The sequence below is a fragment of the Electrophorus electricus genome, chromosome 3, assembly GCF_013358815.1.
Source record: "Electrophorus electricus isolate fEleEle1 chromosome 3, fEleEle1.pri, whole genome shotgun sequence".
Lineage (NCBI taxonomy): Eukaryota > Metazoa > Chordata > Actinopteri > Gymnotiformes > Gymnotidae > Electrophorus > Electrophorus electricus.
The window spans coordinates 257,774-276,505 of NC_049537.1; the positions used below are offsets into that span (position 1 = coordinate 257,774).

At 43.5% G+C, this 18,732-nt stretch overlaps 2 protein-coding genes across 6 annotated transcripts in view; one reads left to right on the top strand and one right to left on the bottom strand.

Annotated features, from left to right (window-relative positions):
* Window positions 1-306: 306 nt before the first annotated feature.
* Window positions 307-2,883, bottom strand: unc50 (unc-50 homolog (C. elegans)). Its single transcript, XM_026998671.2, has 6 exons — window positions 2,765-2,883; window positions 1,623-1,912; window positions 1,382-1,502; window positions 1,116-1,255; window positions 916-1,023; window positions 307-780 (listed from the first exon to the last, which is right to left on the bottom strand). Exons 2-6 carry the CDS (start codon window positions 1,900-1,902, stop codon window positions 644-646), a joined length of 786 nt encoding a protein of 261 aa, XP_026854472.2. The 5' UTR covers window positions 1,903-1,912; window positions 2,765-2,883; the 3' UTR covers window positions 307-643.
* A 6,284-nt stretch (window positions 2,884-9,167) lies between these two features.
* sema5bb (sema domain, seven thrombospondin repeats (type 1 and type 1-like), transmembrane domain (TM) and short cytoplasmic domain, (semaphorin) 5Bb) overlaps window positions 9,168-18,732 on the top strand; it is a 49,071-nt gene continuing 39,506 nt past the window's right edge. For 4 of the 5 annotated variants that reach the window (XM_026998800.2, XM_026998801.2, XM_035524793.1 and 1 more), the window contains exons 1-2: window positions 9,168-9,242; window positions 17,600-17,719. In XM_026998800.2, the coding sequence (XP_026854601.2) occupies window positions 17,650-17,719 (70 nt within the window). In that variant the 5' untranslated portion in view covers window positions 9,168-9,242; window positions 17,600-17,649. The remainder of the gene's footprint in view (window positions 9,243-17,599; window positions 17,720-18,732) is intronic. The other variant, XM_026998803.2, reaches the window with a different exon arrangement.

An 18,732-nucleotide genomic window follows, 5' to 3' on the forward strand; every position in this document is an offset into this window, starting at 1 on the left:
TAGAATGAGTGTGTGTGCTTCTACATTATGATGACCCGTTTGCTTAACATCACACCAAACCCATCAACAGTCAATAGACTGCTACACTCCAGTTACATTTATCAAAGACTTATTGACTAAACTATCATTTAATGCAATTGATTGTATAAAATAGTATATACATGGTAGACCAGTAATGAAAAAAAGGTATTCTGTGGGAAACTAGAATAGTCATTTACAACTGTTATAATTCATCCTCTCAGTTCTTGTAAAGTCACAATTTAAATTAAGCATTCATAAGACCAATAGTTATTGACATTGCAAAAATACTGTAAAAATTGGTTTATTGAATTTGTTCCAATAGAGTATCACGAAAGCCACCCAAAAATTATCAGAGCAAGTACTATCCCTTTAACACTATCCAACCAATTTCACCATTTCTGATTAATATCAGAAAAGTTAAAGTATGTCAAGTTAAAAAAAAATATAAACATTCCCCACCTTATGTCCCTTTTGTTTTATCTACAACCAAACTATTATTTACAAAGTATACAAAATCCAAAGAGTCCAAAGAGTCACAGTGGGTTTGTACACACGTCTCTGAATATATCACAATCCAAACTGAAACAGATAGTGTCCCTTCAAATAGCTGTTCTGGCGCCTCCTACTGGACTCTGTATTTATAGAACCAACATAGACCTTTGGTGAAGTTCCATCCCAGGCTGATGGACAAAACATAGAGAAGTCCAAGCAAAGCGAAAGGGTAGAGAAGAATGCCCGTGTTCTTTAAAAAGGGCAGAGCTAGAGAGAGGGGGGAAGGTCAGTTAATACTTGTTTATTTATAATGTATTTATACACATTCTGCTAAATATTCAGAATGAGTGCTGTGTAGTTCACTCTGAAATTAATATCAACAACGAAGCATCAAATACCCACCACTGTAGCCAAGGAATGTGATATATATGTAATAGCCAATAGCAATGAGCCATAAGGTATTCCCCACAAAATACCCCAGAAACCAGTCAGAGCTTATCACCACAATGTCTGTTGAGACAAATACATACAGATGTAATTCAGAATGACAGGTTTTACAATGCTGTTACTTACAGTCATCTAGGTATATTGGCAGTACTCACGGTTGATAAAAAACAATTGTAAAAAGTGCAGAATGACCAACAGTGGGTAGAAGGCATTTAGATGCACATCAAAAGCATAACCCCACTCTACATCATAGTCCTTATTCTGATACTTCATGAGGTATTTATTAGTGACGATCCTGGAAAAAAACAGACCAAAATATCTCCAATGAAATCTAATGGTTTAAAATACATGTCATTCTAGACGATCATTCTTAATGAGATTTCACAGGGATTTGTGTTTTGGAGAAGCCATTTGATCTCACCACATGATTGTGGACACCAGCAGCCCCACCCCGATACAGTCGATGAACACCACCCACAGCAGGAGCTTCAGTGTCTCCAAGACACCCATATCCAGAACCAGGCCAAAACCCACTGTGGAAACTGCAAAAAACAAACCTGATCACTCTCAACTGACTAGGGTTAGGGTTAGGGTCAGGGTCATGGTCAGGGTTAGGGTCAGGGTTAGGATTAGAGTCAGAGTCAGGATTAGGGTTGACTGACCACAGAGCCAGATGCTGAGCAGCACCAGGAAGGCAGGGTCATCCCGTGCCCACTGGTCCTTGGTCTGTTTCCGATAGTGGAAGTTCCGGTAAACTCTCTGTGGCGACATGAACAGGTAGAGCATCTGCCACATGGCGAACTCGAAGTCCATCTGTCGGAAGTGCAGCAGCCTGCGCAGGTATTTGTAGCGCTTTGCTCCGGCCGTGTGGCGTGCTGCGTCCCGTGGGCTGAGGCTGCCGTTGTTCTGCCTCTGAGGGGAGTATGTGGTGGTCGGCAACATCCTGGTGTTACTATGGAAACAGCACATGGGCGAAGCAAAGGGAAATGCCACCATCAAAAACATGCCCGTCAACAATAAGGTAAATGACCATCAGATAACAACTGTGGTACCGTAACCTGCAACCACTGGAGATGTGCTACATATAAATATCAACAGCCACTAAAATAACTGGCATGAAAATATTAATTGTTATCCCCCATTCATCACTTGTAAGAGATGTAATCAGCTTTATTTTGGAGAAATCAAGAAAAGACTTACTGATGGGTTTGTTGAACACCTTCAGAACCTCAGATTTAAGGATTTGTCATTTCCAGTGGCAAGGTAGCAATGCATTTAGGAGACTCAAAGAAAAGAACTGACCTACACCATGGAACTTATCATTTAAACATCTACTATATATACATACACTCATCCAAGGACAATTGCAGATTGACAGAAGACCGGCCACTGGCTATACGTCAATGTTCTTAGAATAGTATATTCACCTGTATATAGTATTAATAAATTAATAATAGTCTGTCAGCTCTCTTCCGAAATAATGAGAACAGAGTCTGTTGCTCTGTCTTTGTGTGTAAACGCGGTCCGTTACCCATTGCCGTCTAGACTAACAGCGGGTTAGGGTTAGCGTTTAGTTTTAGGGTTAGGTTACCCGTTACCCCTTACCCCTTACCGTCTAGACTAACAGAAGCGTCTACGGGTTTGGGGTTTGGAGTCTACGAGGGTGATATCGCAGCATGTCTGGGGCCTTTATGTTGACATCGCCACAGTCACGGGTGAGATGAAAAGACTTGCGTGTCGTGAAAAAAATCGCCCATCCAATAAACAAAGCGTTCGCTGTGTGAATCTGGAGGGTATTACATACCTGCCCCGGCAGTAGCTCCAGTTAGTGACCCAATTCGTCCTTTTCCAAAGCGAGAAAATCAACGCATCAGTCTTCGCTTCTGCACTTCCTATGTCATCTGTACACGTAGCTACGTCCTGCGTTTGCTGTGTCGTTACGTTCTACGTCTTCTGCGTCATTACGCTTTTCTAGCGTCAAAGTAGGCTGCTAAATGTAGGTTTATCGATAATATCTTGACAGTCAACTAAAATAAAAAAGGTTTACATGTCATTATCGTACACATAATAGAAGTTATGGCTTCTTAAATAGTAAAGATTTTTATTGGCAAATTTCAATTCAAATAATTGACTATTAACAATAATAGTAGGTTTTGTCATTTACGTTAATTCAACTGCAGATTAATTTGTTTATAGTCAACTGATTATTTTGGGGAAAACCTGAAAAATTTGGACAGCCACTAACACTAACCCTAACCCTAACCCTAACCCTAACCCTAACCCTAACCCCAACCCTAGCCGTCCAAGTCAAGCAGCGGTGTTTACGATCTTGTCGGGCGTTGGAGTCCTACTGGAAACATGCCTTTTCTCTGATAACCCTGTCGACCTACGGCCATAATTTCCACACACGCTAGGAGGCGCTAAAGCTCAGGTGATTTGGCACGTGCATTTAGGTACTTCTGCTAGAGCCTGCCCTATCACTGACAAAATAAATAAATACCTAAAAGAAGACAATACAACTGTTATAACATCCTCAGACAGTCTAGTTTGTTGTCTTTGGTGCTGTCTTTTGTTCTCTCTGCCTTTCTTTGTCTGAAGCAAAGTGTCTTGACCAAACCAATCTCCAACAACCTAATCACCAACAAACTAATCTTCCTCATGTTTCATCACCACCATCTCCACCCATAACAGCGCACCAATCACAGTGACATCACCATCCTCTCCACCCATAACAGCGCACCAACCACACTGACATCACCATCCTCTCCACCCATAACAGAGCACCAACCACACTGACATCACCACCCTCTCCACCCATAACAGAGCACCAACCAAACTGACATCACCACCCTCTCCACCCATAACAGAGCACCAACCACACTGACATCACCACCGTCTCCATGCATAACAGAGCATCAACCACACTGGCCTCCATCCACTCATACGAGGATGGCAGGACCTGGAGGAAACCCAGTCTTCTCTCAGTTGAAGCTGCTGTCAATATATAAATGTATAAAGTTGTTAAAGTTGTTAAATGTGTAAAGATTCTGTTCAAAACTGAGCTGTAAACTCTCTCCCTGCCAAAAACCAAAGCAGAACAAAGAGGTCTGGAGTCCAGCTTTACATATATACTGTTGGGTTTGAGAAAGGCACTATATAAATTACCTTATTATTATTATTATTACATACAGGACATTAACCATATTCAGACAATTTCATTTAATTGTGTCGTATTGGGTAAAATGTGTCTAAAATCTCCTTTAAGTAAGAGAACTGTCTCTCTGAGGGTGAGAGAGAGAGAGTCCTCAACTCTAATCACCCTTGAACCAGTGATTCTTTCTTTAGCACACATTCACTGTGATTGTTGAAGTGCAACACAACTGCCAGTTACCTGGCATGGGGCAAAGCCAGCCCAACAGTGTCTGTGTGAGAGACATGCTCAGTCACTCAGCTAACAGCTAAATATATGTTGGTGTTGCGGTAAAAAAAAAGTTATGTCTGCTTGTGTATGTCTTCCCTGTGTTCCAGGTTTTGCCTCTACCTCTCTGGTATCCCCCATCCCAATCCACACCAGGTGTTCAGGTGAGCAGAGCACCATATAAAAGGAAGAGGACAAGAGAACCAGCTTGGATGAGGATTTGTTGGAGAAAAGATTGTTGTTGATGGTGTTGCTGTGTTTTGATCTTGTTTGTTTTGCTTTGTGTGTATGACTTTGGATTTGCCCCTTGATATACGGTTTGCTTGGTCCCTTTCCGTTAACCTGGGCTAGGGTTAGACGGTCAGGAAGCTCTCTCTGCCCACCTGATCAGGGAGGATTTCAGCCCATTCAACACAAAACAGCTCCAGATGGTCTAGTGTGAATGTAACCTAGCAGTGTGATTTAGAGAGATCTATATGTAAACATTCACACACTGCACAGGATAAACTGAGACCTGCAACTCTGTGCTACAGCCTGTACCACAGTCACACATCTCCGGAAGCACACATATACCACATCTTATAGACACACACCTCTGAAAACACGCATGTACATCTCACAAAAACACACCTCCGGAAACATGCGTGTACATCTCACAGACACACACCTCCGGAAACACGCGCGTACATCTCACAGACACACACCTCCGGAAACACGCGCGTACATCTCACAGACACACACCTCCGGAAACACGCGCGTACATCTCACAGACACACACCTCCGGAAACACGTGTTTAAAATCAGGTGCAAGTACTTTAGTTAAGTTGGACTCACTGCATTAGAGTGCAGGTTAACTTTCATCCAGTGTATTAAACACCTGAAGTCATGGCGAGAAAAAATCCAATCATAATCAATCCTGCCGTTTCTCTCGAGGACCTCGGACCACTGCAGCAGAGCAGAGCGGCTCCACTCGGTCTTCAGTATCACACATCTTAGAGATCATTTCTGACTTCAGATGGATGACATCAGACAGATGCTTTTAGTGATGGGAAGGACACAAAACTGCCATTGAAGTCAGAGAGACACATTGTAACAGTGAGCGTTAAGGAGATGGACGCATGTGCGGAGAAGAATGAGATTTATTAGGAGCAAATCCAAAATCAGTCATTGTAGTAGTCCAGGGTCATATTACCAACACGGAGAGCACGGGGAAACATGATCAAACAAAACACACGAAAGCAAACAGGGGAAGCAGGCTAGAACAAAGACTAGAAAACACTCAGGGGCTAAGAAACACGAAGGCTAGGATACATGGAGTACAAACTTACAGGGATACAGAGACGGGCTTTCAAAAACATTTAGATGTTGGACCAATCAAACACAATGAACCTAACACCTAAATGCAATGAACAGCCAATACACATCAGCGTTTAAATACATGAACTTAACATGGTAGAAACGAGGGACAGGTGTGGAAAATCAAACGAGGGGCGGAGAAAATGAAACTACGGACTGGAAATAAAATACACATAACAGGGAAATCGGAACACGGAAGCTGGGAGGGACTAACTGTGACACAGGTAGCATTAAAGTCTGGGAGAGACAGACATGTAGTGCTACCAAAACAACGTCTGGCATCTGTGAAACGCAGTAAATGCAAATGAAAGGCCTGTGAAGTCATCTAGCTCCTCTCCTCTGTGTGTTCTGCTCAGAGAGATATTACAGCAGCTTCATAAGTGTGTGATGTACGAGGTGTCATTGTTTTATCTCTACATGTGGCCAAAGCATTTTTACCCACAGCAAAGCTCACTACACAATCCATTTACATCTGATTAAATTCAATAAATCCAGACCTCATTAATTCTGATTAAATTAAACCTAATTTTGTCAGGAAGAAGAACGCAGACACTCCCCACCGAGCTGCTATCCAATGACAGCAGAGAGGAGCCTGGACCCACCAATTGTAAAAAAGCCTCTGTAGTGTAGTTCCACCCAGCCCAAGGTCATTTACTACTGGTGATAGTGCCAGGAGGAGACAGAGAGGAAGTGTGACATCATGAGTTTAGCTTCACCCTTGGCAATAACCAGAGAATTGCACACACACACACACACACTCACACGCACTCACACGCACGCACTCACGCACACACGCACACACACACGCACTCACGCGCACACACACACGCGCTATGCTGACTGTTTGCTCTGTTCAGCCTAACGTTCTGTCCCTGTCAAACACTGAGTGCTGATTAAGAACCTTCATCACTGTTGGTCTGTAAAGAAAAGACCATTAGGAGGAGTGATGAGTAATGGCAATGGATAACAAGATGGACATCCCATAATAATCATCCCTCACAGTTTCTCAGACTATTGTTAATGCCATAGTATCGATCCTCTGTGTGTGAGCGAGAGAAAGAGGAGAGAGGAAGGAGGGGGGTGGGGTTCCACTGAAAGAAAACACTATTAAATCACTGTTCAGTGTTAATGTTGGAACCCTGCTGTCTTTCACACTGATTACATAATCTAAATTTAAACAGGAGTGAGAAGAGACGTCACTGACGTGAGACATGAGATATAAGAGGTGGAGGAACACGTCCCGTGAGAGGGATGGACGGGGTTCCTGCTAGGACACTCATACACAGGGCCCACGTGGACATTGGCTAATTTCATGGACCTGGTTTCTCAAAAATTATGGATTTCATGGATTTTAGCATCACCTCATACAGTTTGACATGTAATATTTGTCTAAGACCACTGACATCCACACAGTGTCAGAATGGTTAAAGTCACCCAGCATCAGGACAGCAGGTTGGACCGTGGTGGGCCTCTACTCACGTGCACACACTCACATCTATCATATCTATCATATTCACATCTATCACATCTATCACACTCACATCTATCACACTCACATCTATCACACTCACATCTATCATATCTATCATACTCACATCTATCACATCTATCACACACATCTATCATATCTATCACACACATCTATCATATCTATCACACTCACATCTATCACATCTATCACACTCACATATATCACATCTATCACACTCATACCTATCACACTCACATCTATCACATCTATCACACTCACACCTATCACACTCACATCTATCACATCTATCACACTCACATCTATCACACTCACATCTATCACATCTATCACACACATCTATCATATCTATCACACACATCTATCATATCTATCACACTCACATCTATCACATCTATCACACTCACATCTATCACATCTATCACACTCATACCTATCACACTCACATCTATCACATCTATCACACACACCTATCACACTCACATCTATCACATCTGTCACACTCACATCTATCACATCTATCACACTCACACCTATCATACTCACATCTGTCGCATCTATCACACTCACATCTATCACACTGACATCTATCACACTCACATCTATCACATCTATCACACTCACATCTATCACATCTATCACACTCACATCTATCACACTCACATCTATCACATCTATCATATCAAAGCCTGATTTTGACCAACTATGTCTGCAGAGATCAAGGGTGAGTGTTAATATTTTGAACACAAGTGGAATTGTGTATTTTCCCTTACACCTGCAATTTATTTTCTACTAGTTTCACAGTTCTAGCGTTGCAGGTAGACACAGGGATCAAATGCTTATGTAACTTTTATATGTGCCTGTTTTTCTCTCCAATGTTAAACTCACACCATTTCTGCAGAATAACACATCTGGCATCAAACATGCTGGAAGTGATAGGCGATTATATGTTTCTCCTGTCTCAGGGCAGTCTGATAGTCTCGTGTGTGTGATGCAGTAATATTTCATGTGCATGATTGGTGCAGGTACTGATCACTAACACACAGATGGAGTTCACTCAAATTTATGTATCTGATGCCTAAAGTTTGCAGAATCTACGTTTAAATGATCTGTAGTCCAATTGGTCAGCAATCAGTTGGACATAAAGCAAAGCAAGCTACCACACAGTACTCAGTCTACCAAAACTTAAACTTACCAAATGAAATTACATAAAGCAAATGTGTAACATATACACCTTATATGTTAAGCTGCCAAAACAAATGGTTTCTTTAATTTTCCCTTTAAGGATATGTTTATTTTATCACGTGAATCTTTTTAAGAATAAAATGCTTGAATGGAGTCCATGTCTCTATGCTTCTACCCCATTGGGCTGACAGGAGTTAAGTATAACGTCTTTGATTGTTTATTTAACCCTGTGACAGACATTTGTAGCCCTGACCCTGCCGCTGTAACGGATGTAAACCTGAGTGTGCCGGACAGTTGTAGTCCTGACCCTGCCGCTGTAACTGATGTAAACCTGAGTGTGCCGGACAGTTGTAGCCCTGACCCTGCCGCTGTAACTGATGTAAACCTGAGTGTGCCGGACAGTTGTAGCCCTGACCCTGCCACTGTAACTGATGGAAACCTGAATGTGCGCGCCGCCGCGCTGGGGCTCCTCATGCTATCGCAGACTCGTCTCGGGAAGGGCTATTCTGATAGAAAGGGGTCGAGGGCCGTTTATTTATGTTGTTTAAAACGATAATATGATTCCCTGAACCAGGTTATTGCTCAACTATTTTTGAGGAAAAAAGACCGAAAGCTTTCTCATTCTTTAAACTCCATAATGATCGGTAAGACCGACATTGGTCTTCCCCGGGTTGTACTGTCCCCTCTCCGGCGCGGTTGGCTCGCTCCTGTAGCAGGCAGTACTGTCGGAGAGCGCGAGGACGAGCAGACGCCGCGCTGCTGGGAACCGCTGCGCGAGTTCACCAGGCGCTCATGTCCAGGTGATCTTCATGTCCAGGTGATCTTCATCTCCAGGTAACGCGTTCCAGTAGTTTACATTCAGATTTTAAAACTCACACCTAATCACTGGTAACGTACAAACTTTCCCAGTTAAAGACTGCAGAGCGCGCGAGTTGCAGAAAGGGCTGTTTATCTAAATGTTTGAATTTGCGAATTTTGCGCATGATATCGATTATATGTTGTCTTTGTGTCTTTTTAAGTCTTACACACGTTCATGATTGTGCATTTTGCATATTGGGCTGTATGACATTAACCCTATTTCGTTGCCGTCTATTGTATCGGTAGCCAACGTTAACGGGTCTGAGCTCGTAATTCGTTAACGTCCATTTCCAAAAGCATATTGGTGCTGTTGTTGTTTTCCACGCAAAAGCATGTTGGATAGCGCGGTACGAGACGCTAAGAAGTGGCAAACAATCATCTAGGTACTGGATGTGCGCTCCGAACCTCGCTGCTGGAGGGCAGTGGCGAACACGCACCGCTAGAGGGCAGTGGCGAGCACGTCCTCCTGCGGGTGCGCCCGAGTCTTCTAAGCGCGATCTGCTGCTTCCCCTCCGCGTGGTCCACGGATGTCTGTGCTCTTCACGGGGCCAGAGCGGCACCTCTTACAGTCTGCGGAGGAGCGTGTTGAACGGTGAAGGTTCTCAGCACGTTTGTCACCCCTCATTGATCCTATGGAGGGGTCTGTCTTTGGTGGGGCGCATCGGGGTGCTAAGGTCCGAGTTAATCGCTCCAGTTTTGTGGCCCACTGCACAAAACCATCGGCATTTTAAAATTAAAAACACACAGGTAGAGTATAAGAAAGACAGGACGTAGAAGGATGAGTGAATCTGTCGCTAAACATAAGTCTTTATAATTAAGATGAATTGTATGAATCAGATCTGACCGATATTTGAACACCCGAACACGCTAACTGTTCGGATGCAATCAGTTAGCGCGCACTGCAGCACCTTCTCAGGTGTCTGTCTCAGGTCCACCTGGTATAACTTTCATGTCAGAAGACATCACCATGCAGATCAGTCTCACTAATATTTATTGGGAATACTGTCTGCTCAAACGTGTTTGATTTACCGCTGGTGTAATATCGCCCAGAGAGCACCTCATGGGATCATGAATATTCATATGGCGAATGCATACTGTCTGGTCTATTTCAGTTAGACCTCTGAGCTGTTGCTGAATCTGCTTTTCATATGTTAATCAGACGTTCCAGGCCGCAGTGCTGGTGAATGTGTGACTGCCCTGCATGACTGACATACGGAGCATCATAAGCAGCATGAAGCGGGAACTCTAGAGGCCCGTATCAGGACTAAGCACGTAAATCCTCACGACAGCGTTGCTCAGTAAAACCTCTCACGTGACAGGCATGTCCTCTGACATGGCATTTGTATGGTAGTAGGGGGTATATTAGTTATATGGGATTTGTAATTGTAAGGGCATGGTATTTATATGGTAGTTGTGTGGTAGTTATATGGTAGTTGTATTTATATGGTGGTTGTGTGGTATTTATATTGTAGTTGTGTGGTATTTGTAGTTGTGGTATTTATATGGTAGTTGTAGTTATATGGTAGTTGTTTGGTAGTTGTGTGGTGGTTGTGTGGTAGTTGGAGTAGAGTTAACATAAATTGTAAAAGTCTATTGCTAACAGAGACAGTTTAGGAAAGTTTAAGATGGTTTCTGTTAGCATGCGTGTGCCATGGAATAGTGAACCTTTATGTAGCTGCAGCTGTTACAGCAGTTAGAGCCAGAAGTGTGAGACAGATTCTGTGTAGCAGGTGCAGTGGAGTTGAGAGTTTCTCTCTGATGGGTGAGTGTCAGTTGCGATAAACTCGCTTTCTTCTCACACAGTCTCTCTCACCATGTCTATATCTTCATCTCATCTGTCACATTAACATATTGTGTACCCTACAGGCATAAGTGAGCAAGAAACACGTTATTTTTATTTTTGTGAATTGTCAGAGAGATTAGAGACAATGACTGTAATTAAGGTAGTAATTGTGTGTGGGGGAGACACACAGAAAACTCTTTTTGATTTTGATTTGGAATGAAACAGTAGTGAACTTGGAATGGACATGATTCGTTTAAAACTCTCAAGTTAATCACTTCAGTTTTGTGGCCCACTGCACAAAACTATCGGCATCTTAAAATGAAATACAGTGGTGAATATTTCCACACAGGTGGATTATAAGCGCATCAGGACCTAGAAGGACTAGTGGCTACATTTAAAAATCTCCAGGTACCAGCTGTGTAATACCATCAGAGTTTCCACTAGAAAGGTGTGATGCCAGTTGATGTGTCTTGGAATGGTTGGGTTTGCCTAACATACAGTTAAAATTACAGTCATACATGACGTTCTGGTCATAGGCTGTTGTTAGTATTGTTAGTTAGTATTGTGTTAGTTAGTATAGTATAGTATTGTTGTTAGTATTGTGCAACAGCTAAAGGTTCGTTCTGATTATCTGATGGACATGTTTTTGCATGCAGCCATCATAAATCAACATAGTGTTTAAAAAAGAATGTTCGTGTTTAAACACCAGTATACACCTGTGTGGTCAAACACCCGTAAACATGTGTGGATAAAACATCTGTAAACCTGTGTACCAGGATAGGGTAGGCTAGTTTAAATGCTACTCTGTGTGCCTGTAACGCATTTTCATAGAGCCTAAAATAAAAAGTTTGGCTCAGGCTATGACACAGCGGCTGACAGCATGTTATTGTCTCTGTCTCTCCAAATTATAAAAGATTTCTGCTGTTGGAGATCAAATGTATGCTCGAGGTGCAGTCGTCCATCACAGGACTATTATCAGTATAAAAACCTATTAGTGTGAAAACCTATCAGTGTGTCACGCTGCCCAACACACATACAGCCTACAATACCCATCATGCAGTTCGTCTCCAGGACAACGACTCATCCAATCATCAACAGTTCACCAGATCATTATCACCTAGTTATTGAGTTTACCTGTTTTTCATGTATATAAGCCATCCCAAAACTGTTTGTCGTTGTGAAGTATTGCGTCCAGTTTACCTGTACATACTGAGCGGTCTATTCATGTTTCTGCTCTCCTGTGTTTGACCTGGTTTTCCCGTTTCTCTCTCACGACCTTACACTCTGGGCAGTGTGGGTATATACAGTGGCTATAATTCCCTATTACTCTGGGCAGAGTAACATTTACAACCTGTTACAAATATATATGGATCAGACCAAATAGTGAGATGTTTTTGACATGCTTTTGTTACCCATGTGATAAGAGGACTACGGCTTGTTAAAAGTTCAAATTCAAATGTATTTATATAGTGCATTTTACAACAGATGTCACAAAGCAGCTTTACAAATGTCTAAGGCCACGCCCCCAGTGAGCAAGACAAGGGCGACAGTGGCAAGGAAAAACTCCCTAGAACACGAGGAAGAAACCTGGAGAGGAACCGAGACTCAGGAAGGGGGGCATCATCCTCTCCTCAACATTGTCTTATGGCTTCTGCTAGAGGTTCCTCAGTGATAGCAACAAGCACCTGCCTAGTTCCTCTCCCAAGAAGAAAATCTTATGATCTTTGGACACAGTAATAACTGCAGATGATGGAGAGTCATTATGTATTTGATTCCACCCTTAAACCTCTGACCGAGCTCATATTTCTGCGGTAGTCTACCTTAATAAATAAGACCGTTTCACCTGAGCAAAGTCTTTTTCTGCATTTAGAGATAAAACCACGTCTGTGTATTTTTAATTTGCCAGACTTGCCAGCCATTGTTTCCCTGGTTAGAAATCAGGATGATTGTTCGTTTAATTGTGAATTGGTACTTATCCAGTGAACCACTGCACTGCTCCCTGCAGAGAGCACATGCTACATTTTAGGAGAATTCATCCCGCCTGCAGTAACCACCTCCTCAACAGGCTCTTAAATCACTTTAGAAAGAGTCTTCACTCAATTCTCCAAGTGTAAATGTATTTAAAGGGGTTTATAAAGTGCCTTACATAAGAGTGAAGAGCTCTGGAGTAAAGGGACTAGGATTAAACCAGCCAATCCTAGAGGGACTAAGATTAAACCAGCCAATCCTAGAGTGACTAGGATTAAACCAGCCAATCCTAGAGGGACTAAGATTAAACCATCCAATCCTAGATGGACTAGGATTAAACCAACCAATCCTAGAGGGACTAGGATTAAACCAGCCAATCCTACAGGGAGTAGGATTACACCAGCCAATCCTAGAGGGACTGGGATATCCTTTAAAAGACTCGTAATGGACTGTAAAGAGCTATCTTAAGTACACTTTATAAGCATTAAAACAGCCAGCAGACTGCAGTGTCCCCGCAACCAGACCAGCAGTCCCCACCCTGGACATGAGCACCTCCTACGCCCTGTCCTGGTCCCGCAGCCTGTGGGCACACTGGGACCAGTGAGGATACGGAGAGAGGGAGAGGGTAGATGTCTGGGTAGTGTATGTATGCAAACCGGGTGGAGACCCTCACCTGCAGATGGTGCAGCGGTCTCCAAACAAACAAATGCTGGGTTTGAGAGAGTGAATGGGGGAGGGGCGTTTGGGACAAGACCTGCTATTGGATGGCCCTTCCCCCTGTGCTGGCTGAAGGAAACACTGGAGAGCCTGTTTGGGTGAAACTGTGTTATTGAAGCAAACCCACAGAAGGGCTGTGTATCAGGCACAGGAGACCGTCAGTTTTTCATATGCAGCGTAAGAACTTTCTTCTCCCTCTGTATGGATGTGTTTGTGTGTTTGCTGGCTATGTGGACAGTGGTGTCTCAGTGGTTAAGGTAACTGACTTGTAATCTGAAGAGTGTGGGTTCAAGCCGCACCACAGCAAAGTTACTAAGCAAGACCCTTAATCCTCAGTTGTTCAAGTTGTGCTCACTTATAATTGTAAGTTGCTTTGGATAAAAGTGTCAGGTGAATGTATGTGGGCAGGCATGCATGATCTGATTGTCATGGAGTGTGGGTTAATTGCTTGTTTTTGGTTACTCTGGCTTCTCACTCTTTTTTCTGTCAGCCATTTTAGATACGCAACACAACCCAGTACATAACACAACACAACCAGGTACATAACACAACACAATACAACTCCCTTACACAACTCAGAATACAACACAACACAGCACATCCCCTCATACAGCCCATGTTACCCATGGCCTTAATGACCCTGAAATGTGTTCTTTATTATAACTGGCACAAGGGGGCTGAAACATTCATCTCAGTGCCAGAAGAGTTGAAGTGTTTACACACCTGCGTGATCTGTGAACGATCTCTTTTGTAATGTATCATCAAAGCCTTGGGAACTGTAGTGCCATGAGCTGTTGGGCTAAATAGTGAACACACAGTTGAAAGGTTAAGACATATAAGTTTGTACGTCGGCAGTCTGTCACTTCACACAGACATTCTGTGTTACTGCTTTCTACTGCTGGGGCAAAGTTTGTACCCAGGTGGACATCTGGACTACTTCAACACCTGGATCTCATGTCTGTTAAACCCATAATACACCCAGGGGCACCCATAGGTGCACATTCTCGCAAGGGCAGTGGTAGCTCAGTGGTTAAAGTATTTGACTAGTAATCAGAAGGTTGCTGGTTGAAGTCCCACATTGCTACTGTTGAATTGCTGTAGATCTTTGAAACCACAACTCTATGACCTGATTATATGTAGTCTTCACCCACAAAAGAGATTAAACACAAACATGGTAGTGGACATGTTGAGACAGCAGGATGCCCTCCCACAAGAATTGGCTATCATAAAAAAACTGCCTGTCCAGTGGTAGATGTTGCTCTGTGTGTGTGTCCTGAGGTTTCGGGTTGAGAGTACACTGCTGCTTCTCACCACCATGTGTGTGTGTGTGTCCTTGGGTTCTGAAACAGATGCTAAGTGTAAATGTAACTTCATTCATTCATTAACTGGGTGTATCAGAGGTAACTGGTTAAGTCCAGTAAACCAGCTATAGTTTGTGTTTTTATTAAAAAATGACTGGGCCTGATCTAATAATTCTTGATGTATCTGTGCCACAGGGTTGGTGTTCTTTGTCCTTGTGAAGATGCCTAATGCTGTTTCTGACTGACTACAGGAAACACTTAGAAACATCTTCGGTTACAGTCATGTAAAGATTGGTGTCCCGCGCTCTCACCACTTTAAAAACCAGTAGTAAATCCAGGACAGACCAGTACAAAACCATTACGATCATTTAGATTGTTTACAACGTGTTTGTTAAAATACAGAAAAAGAAAAAAGTCCAGAAACTTCCAGCAAACAATGAAACAAAGAAAAGAAAAGAAAACAAACCAAAGAAAGTAAAGGACAGGGAAGGTGCGACCAGCACCATGAGCGCTGCCCTGCTCGTGGTGCGTCTCGTGTGCAGTGCGTGCGTCTTGCGGGCACTGTTTGCGTCTCGCGTACAGTGTGTGTTTTTAGTATGCAGTGTGTTTCTAGCGTGCAGTGTGCATCTCGTGTGCAGTGTGCGCGTCTCGCGTGCAGTGTGTGCTTCTAGTATGCAGTGTGTGTTTCTAGCGTGCAGTGTATGCTTCTAGTATGCAGTATATGCGTCTCGCGTGCAGTGTGTGCTTCAAGTATGCAGTGTGTGTTTCTAGTATGCAGTGTGTGTTTCTAGCATGTAGTGTGTGCTTCTAGCGTGCAGTTTGTGTTTCTAGCGTGCAGTGTGTGTGTCTTGCGTGCAGTGTGTGCTTCTAGTATGCAGTGTGTGTTTCTAGCATGCAGTGTGTGCATCTCGCGTGCAGTGTGTGTTTCTAGTATGCAGTGTGTGTTTCTAGCATGCAGTATGTGATTCTAGTATGCAGTGTGCTTCTAGTATGCAGTGTGTGTTTCTAGCATGCAGTGTGTGCTTCTAGTATGCAGTGTATGTGTCTCGCGTGCAGTGTGTGCTTCTAGTATGCAGTGTATGCGTCTCGCGTGCAGTGTGTGCTTCTAGTATGCAGTGTGTGTGTCTCGCGTGCAGTGTGTGCTTCTAGTATGCAGTGTGTGTTTATAGTGTGCAGTGTGTGCGTCTCGTGTGCAGTGTGTGTTTCTAGCATGCAGTATGTGTTTCTAGTATGCAGTGTGCTTCTAGTATGCAGTGTGTGTTTCTATCAAGCAGTATGTGTTTCTAGCATGCAGTATGTACTTCTAGCATGCAGTGTGTGTTTCTAGCATGCAGTGTGTGAGGCTGCACAGTGAGCTCATGCTGCCCATTGATGCATCACGTTGGCTCATCAGAGACCATCATCAAACCCTCAGGCCATCGATCCCTCAGGAGGGAACCTGCCCTCGGAAGATTCTAGAACCAACTCAATAATATGAGGATAAACTTCAGCTCGTTAACATGAGGTTAACCCTCCGCTTCTTAACATGAGGGTAACACTCCACTCATTAACATGAGGTTAATATGAGATTAACCCTCCACTCGTTAACATGAGTCTAACCCTCTGCTCGTTAACATGAGGTTAACCCTCCACTCGTTAACATAAGATTAACACTCCACTCGTTAACATGAGGTTAACACTCCACGCATTAACATGAGGTTAACCCTCCCCTCGTTAACATGAGGTTAACACTCCCTCTCTTACCTCCCCCTCCAACCCCCCCCAATCATGTGGATGTGGTGTTGTAGAGGTGGTGCTGTAGAAGTGTGGTTGTGCTCTGGTGATGTATGAATGCTTAAGAAAGATGCAGACAGGTGTACCAGTGCTGAGCTGCTCGGGCTATAGAGAGAGAGAGTGTGTGTGTGTGTGTTATACACACCTCACTTAGAGAACAGTGTGTGTGTGCATGTGTGTGTGCAAAATATACAACTCATTTTGCCTAAGCTAGTGCATATTATAAACAGAGAGTGGAGTGTGTGTGTGTGTGTGTGTGTGTGTGTGTGTGTGCGCATTTGCGTGTGAAAGATGAGACAATGGGGGTGACTGGCAGGATCATCTAATACATGCTCACACACACACACACACATACACACACATACACACAAACTCCACTTGTGACTGTTGACTAACCACTCCCCTCCAGCCCCCTGAGAAAGTTAACAGTTTACACACACACACAGTTTACACACACACAGCCCATCCATATTCTGGCTCTAGTACAGAACATTTGGAGGAATATTAGCTCTTTTGACATCAGATGTAACTGTTTACAGTTACCCATTTCTTAGACACACAGACACACACACTCCTTGTTCCCCCTGAGTGTGTTTACAATTTGGGTTTCAGGGGTCTCACTGCCTCAGTGCACACATCACCAACTCCTCTCACTGTCTGGGCACTAGTCACAGTCAAACAATACCTCTCCCTCTCTCTCCCCTCCCTCTCTTTCTCTCTCTCTCCCCCTCCCTCTCGCTCTCCTTCTCCCTTTCTCCCTCTCTCTCTTCCTCCCCACTTCTCTCTCTAAGGTGTAAGGCTGAAGTGTTGATGTGATGTCCGCTGGTATGGGTCCACACTGATGCTCTGTCTTGGTTCTTTGCTTGGCTCAGATGTTCCTGGTCCATTTACAGTGCTACATGCTATTGCAGGTGTGTGCTTCGACGTGTGTTTAATCTCTTCTCTGTCTAATTCTCTTTTCCTTCCCCTTTATTTATTTTGTAATAGTTTGTAACAACTATCTCTCTGTTGCAGTCACATCCCAGTCACTTCTTCCTCCTCTTTGCCACTCTTTCCATCCATCTGTCTATCTCTCTGCCTGTCTGTCTGTCTGTCTGTCTGCCTGTCTGTCTGTTTGTCTGTCTCTCTGTCTGTCTGTCTGTCTATCTCTCTGCCTGTCTGTCTGCCTGTCTGTCTGTTTGTCTGTCTCTCTGCCTGTCTATCTCTCTGCCTGTCTGTCTGCCTCTCTGTCTGTTTGTCTGTCTCTCTGCCTGTCTATCTCTCTGCCTGTCTGTCTGCCTGTCTGTCTGTTTGTCTGTCTGTCTGTCTGTCTGTCTGTCTGTCTCTGTGTTTATTTACATTAGCAGCTCTGCAGTCACATCTCCCCCATTGTGTCTCTTTGTTCTCTCTGTCTACTCTGCCTGTGGCTTAGTGTGTGTGTGTGTCTGTGTCTGTGTCTGTGTGTGTCTGTGTGTGTGTGTGTGTCTGTCTGTGTGTTTGTGTGTCTGTGTGTGTGTGTCTGTGTGTGTGTGTCTGTGTGTGTGTGTGTGTGTGTGTCTGTGTGTGTGTGTCTGTGTGTGTGTGTGTGTGTGTGTGTCTGTGTGTGTGTGTCTGTGTCTGTGTGTTTGTGTGTGTCTGTGTGTGTTTGTGTGTATATGTGTGTATAATGGTATGCATCTGTGTGTGTGTATGTGTGTGTGTGATATGTGTGTTTGTGTGTGTCTGTGTACATTCACTGATGATACATGCTTGTCTGACTACTGAATAGACAACTTGGAATTGATAAGCCGTTTAACGTGTTAAAAAGTCTCTTTCTTCACTCGTCTGTTCACTCGTGTGTATTGTTAATCGTGTATATATATGATCAGGAGTTCTGGTAACTCTGTAGGGGTTTTGAAGTCACTGAAAATATGCTTTTAATTTTTGTTTTATTTTTATCTATGCA

Bases quoted from the DNA above. Each gene is read 5' to 3' on its own strand.
- unc50 (XM_026998671.2), bottom strand. From the start codon at position 1,902: ATGTTGCCGACCACCACATACTCCCCTCAGAGGCAGAACAACGGCAGC. The intron at 1,256-1,381 runs GTGAGATCAAAT...GTTTTTTTCCAG, and splicing joins CTGGTGTCCACAATCATGTG to GATCGTCACTAATAAATACC. The intron at 1,024-1,115 runs GTGAGTACTGCC...TTGTCTCAACAG, and splicing joins ACAATTGTTTTTTATCAACC to ACATTGTGGTGATAAGCTCT.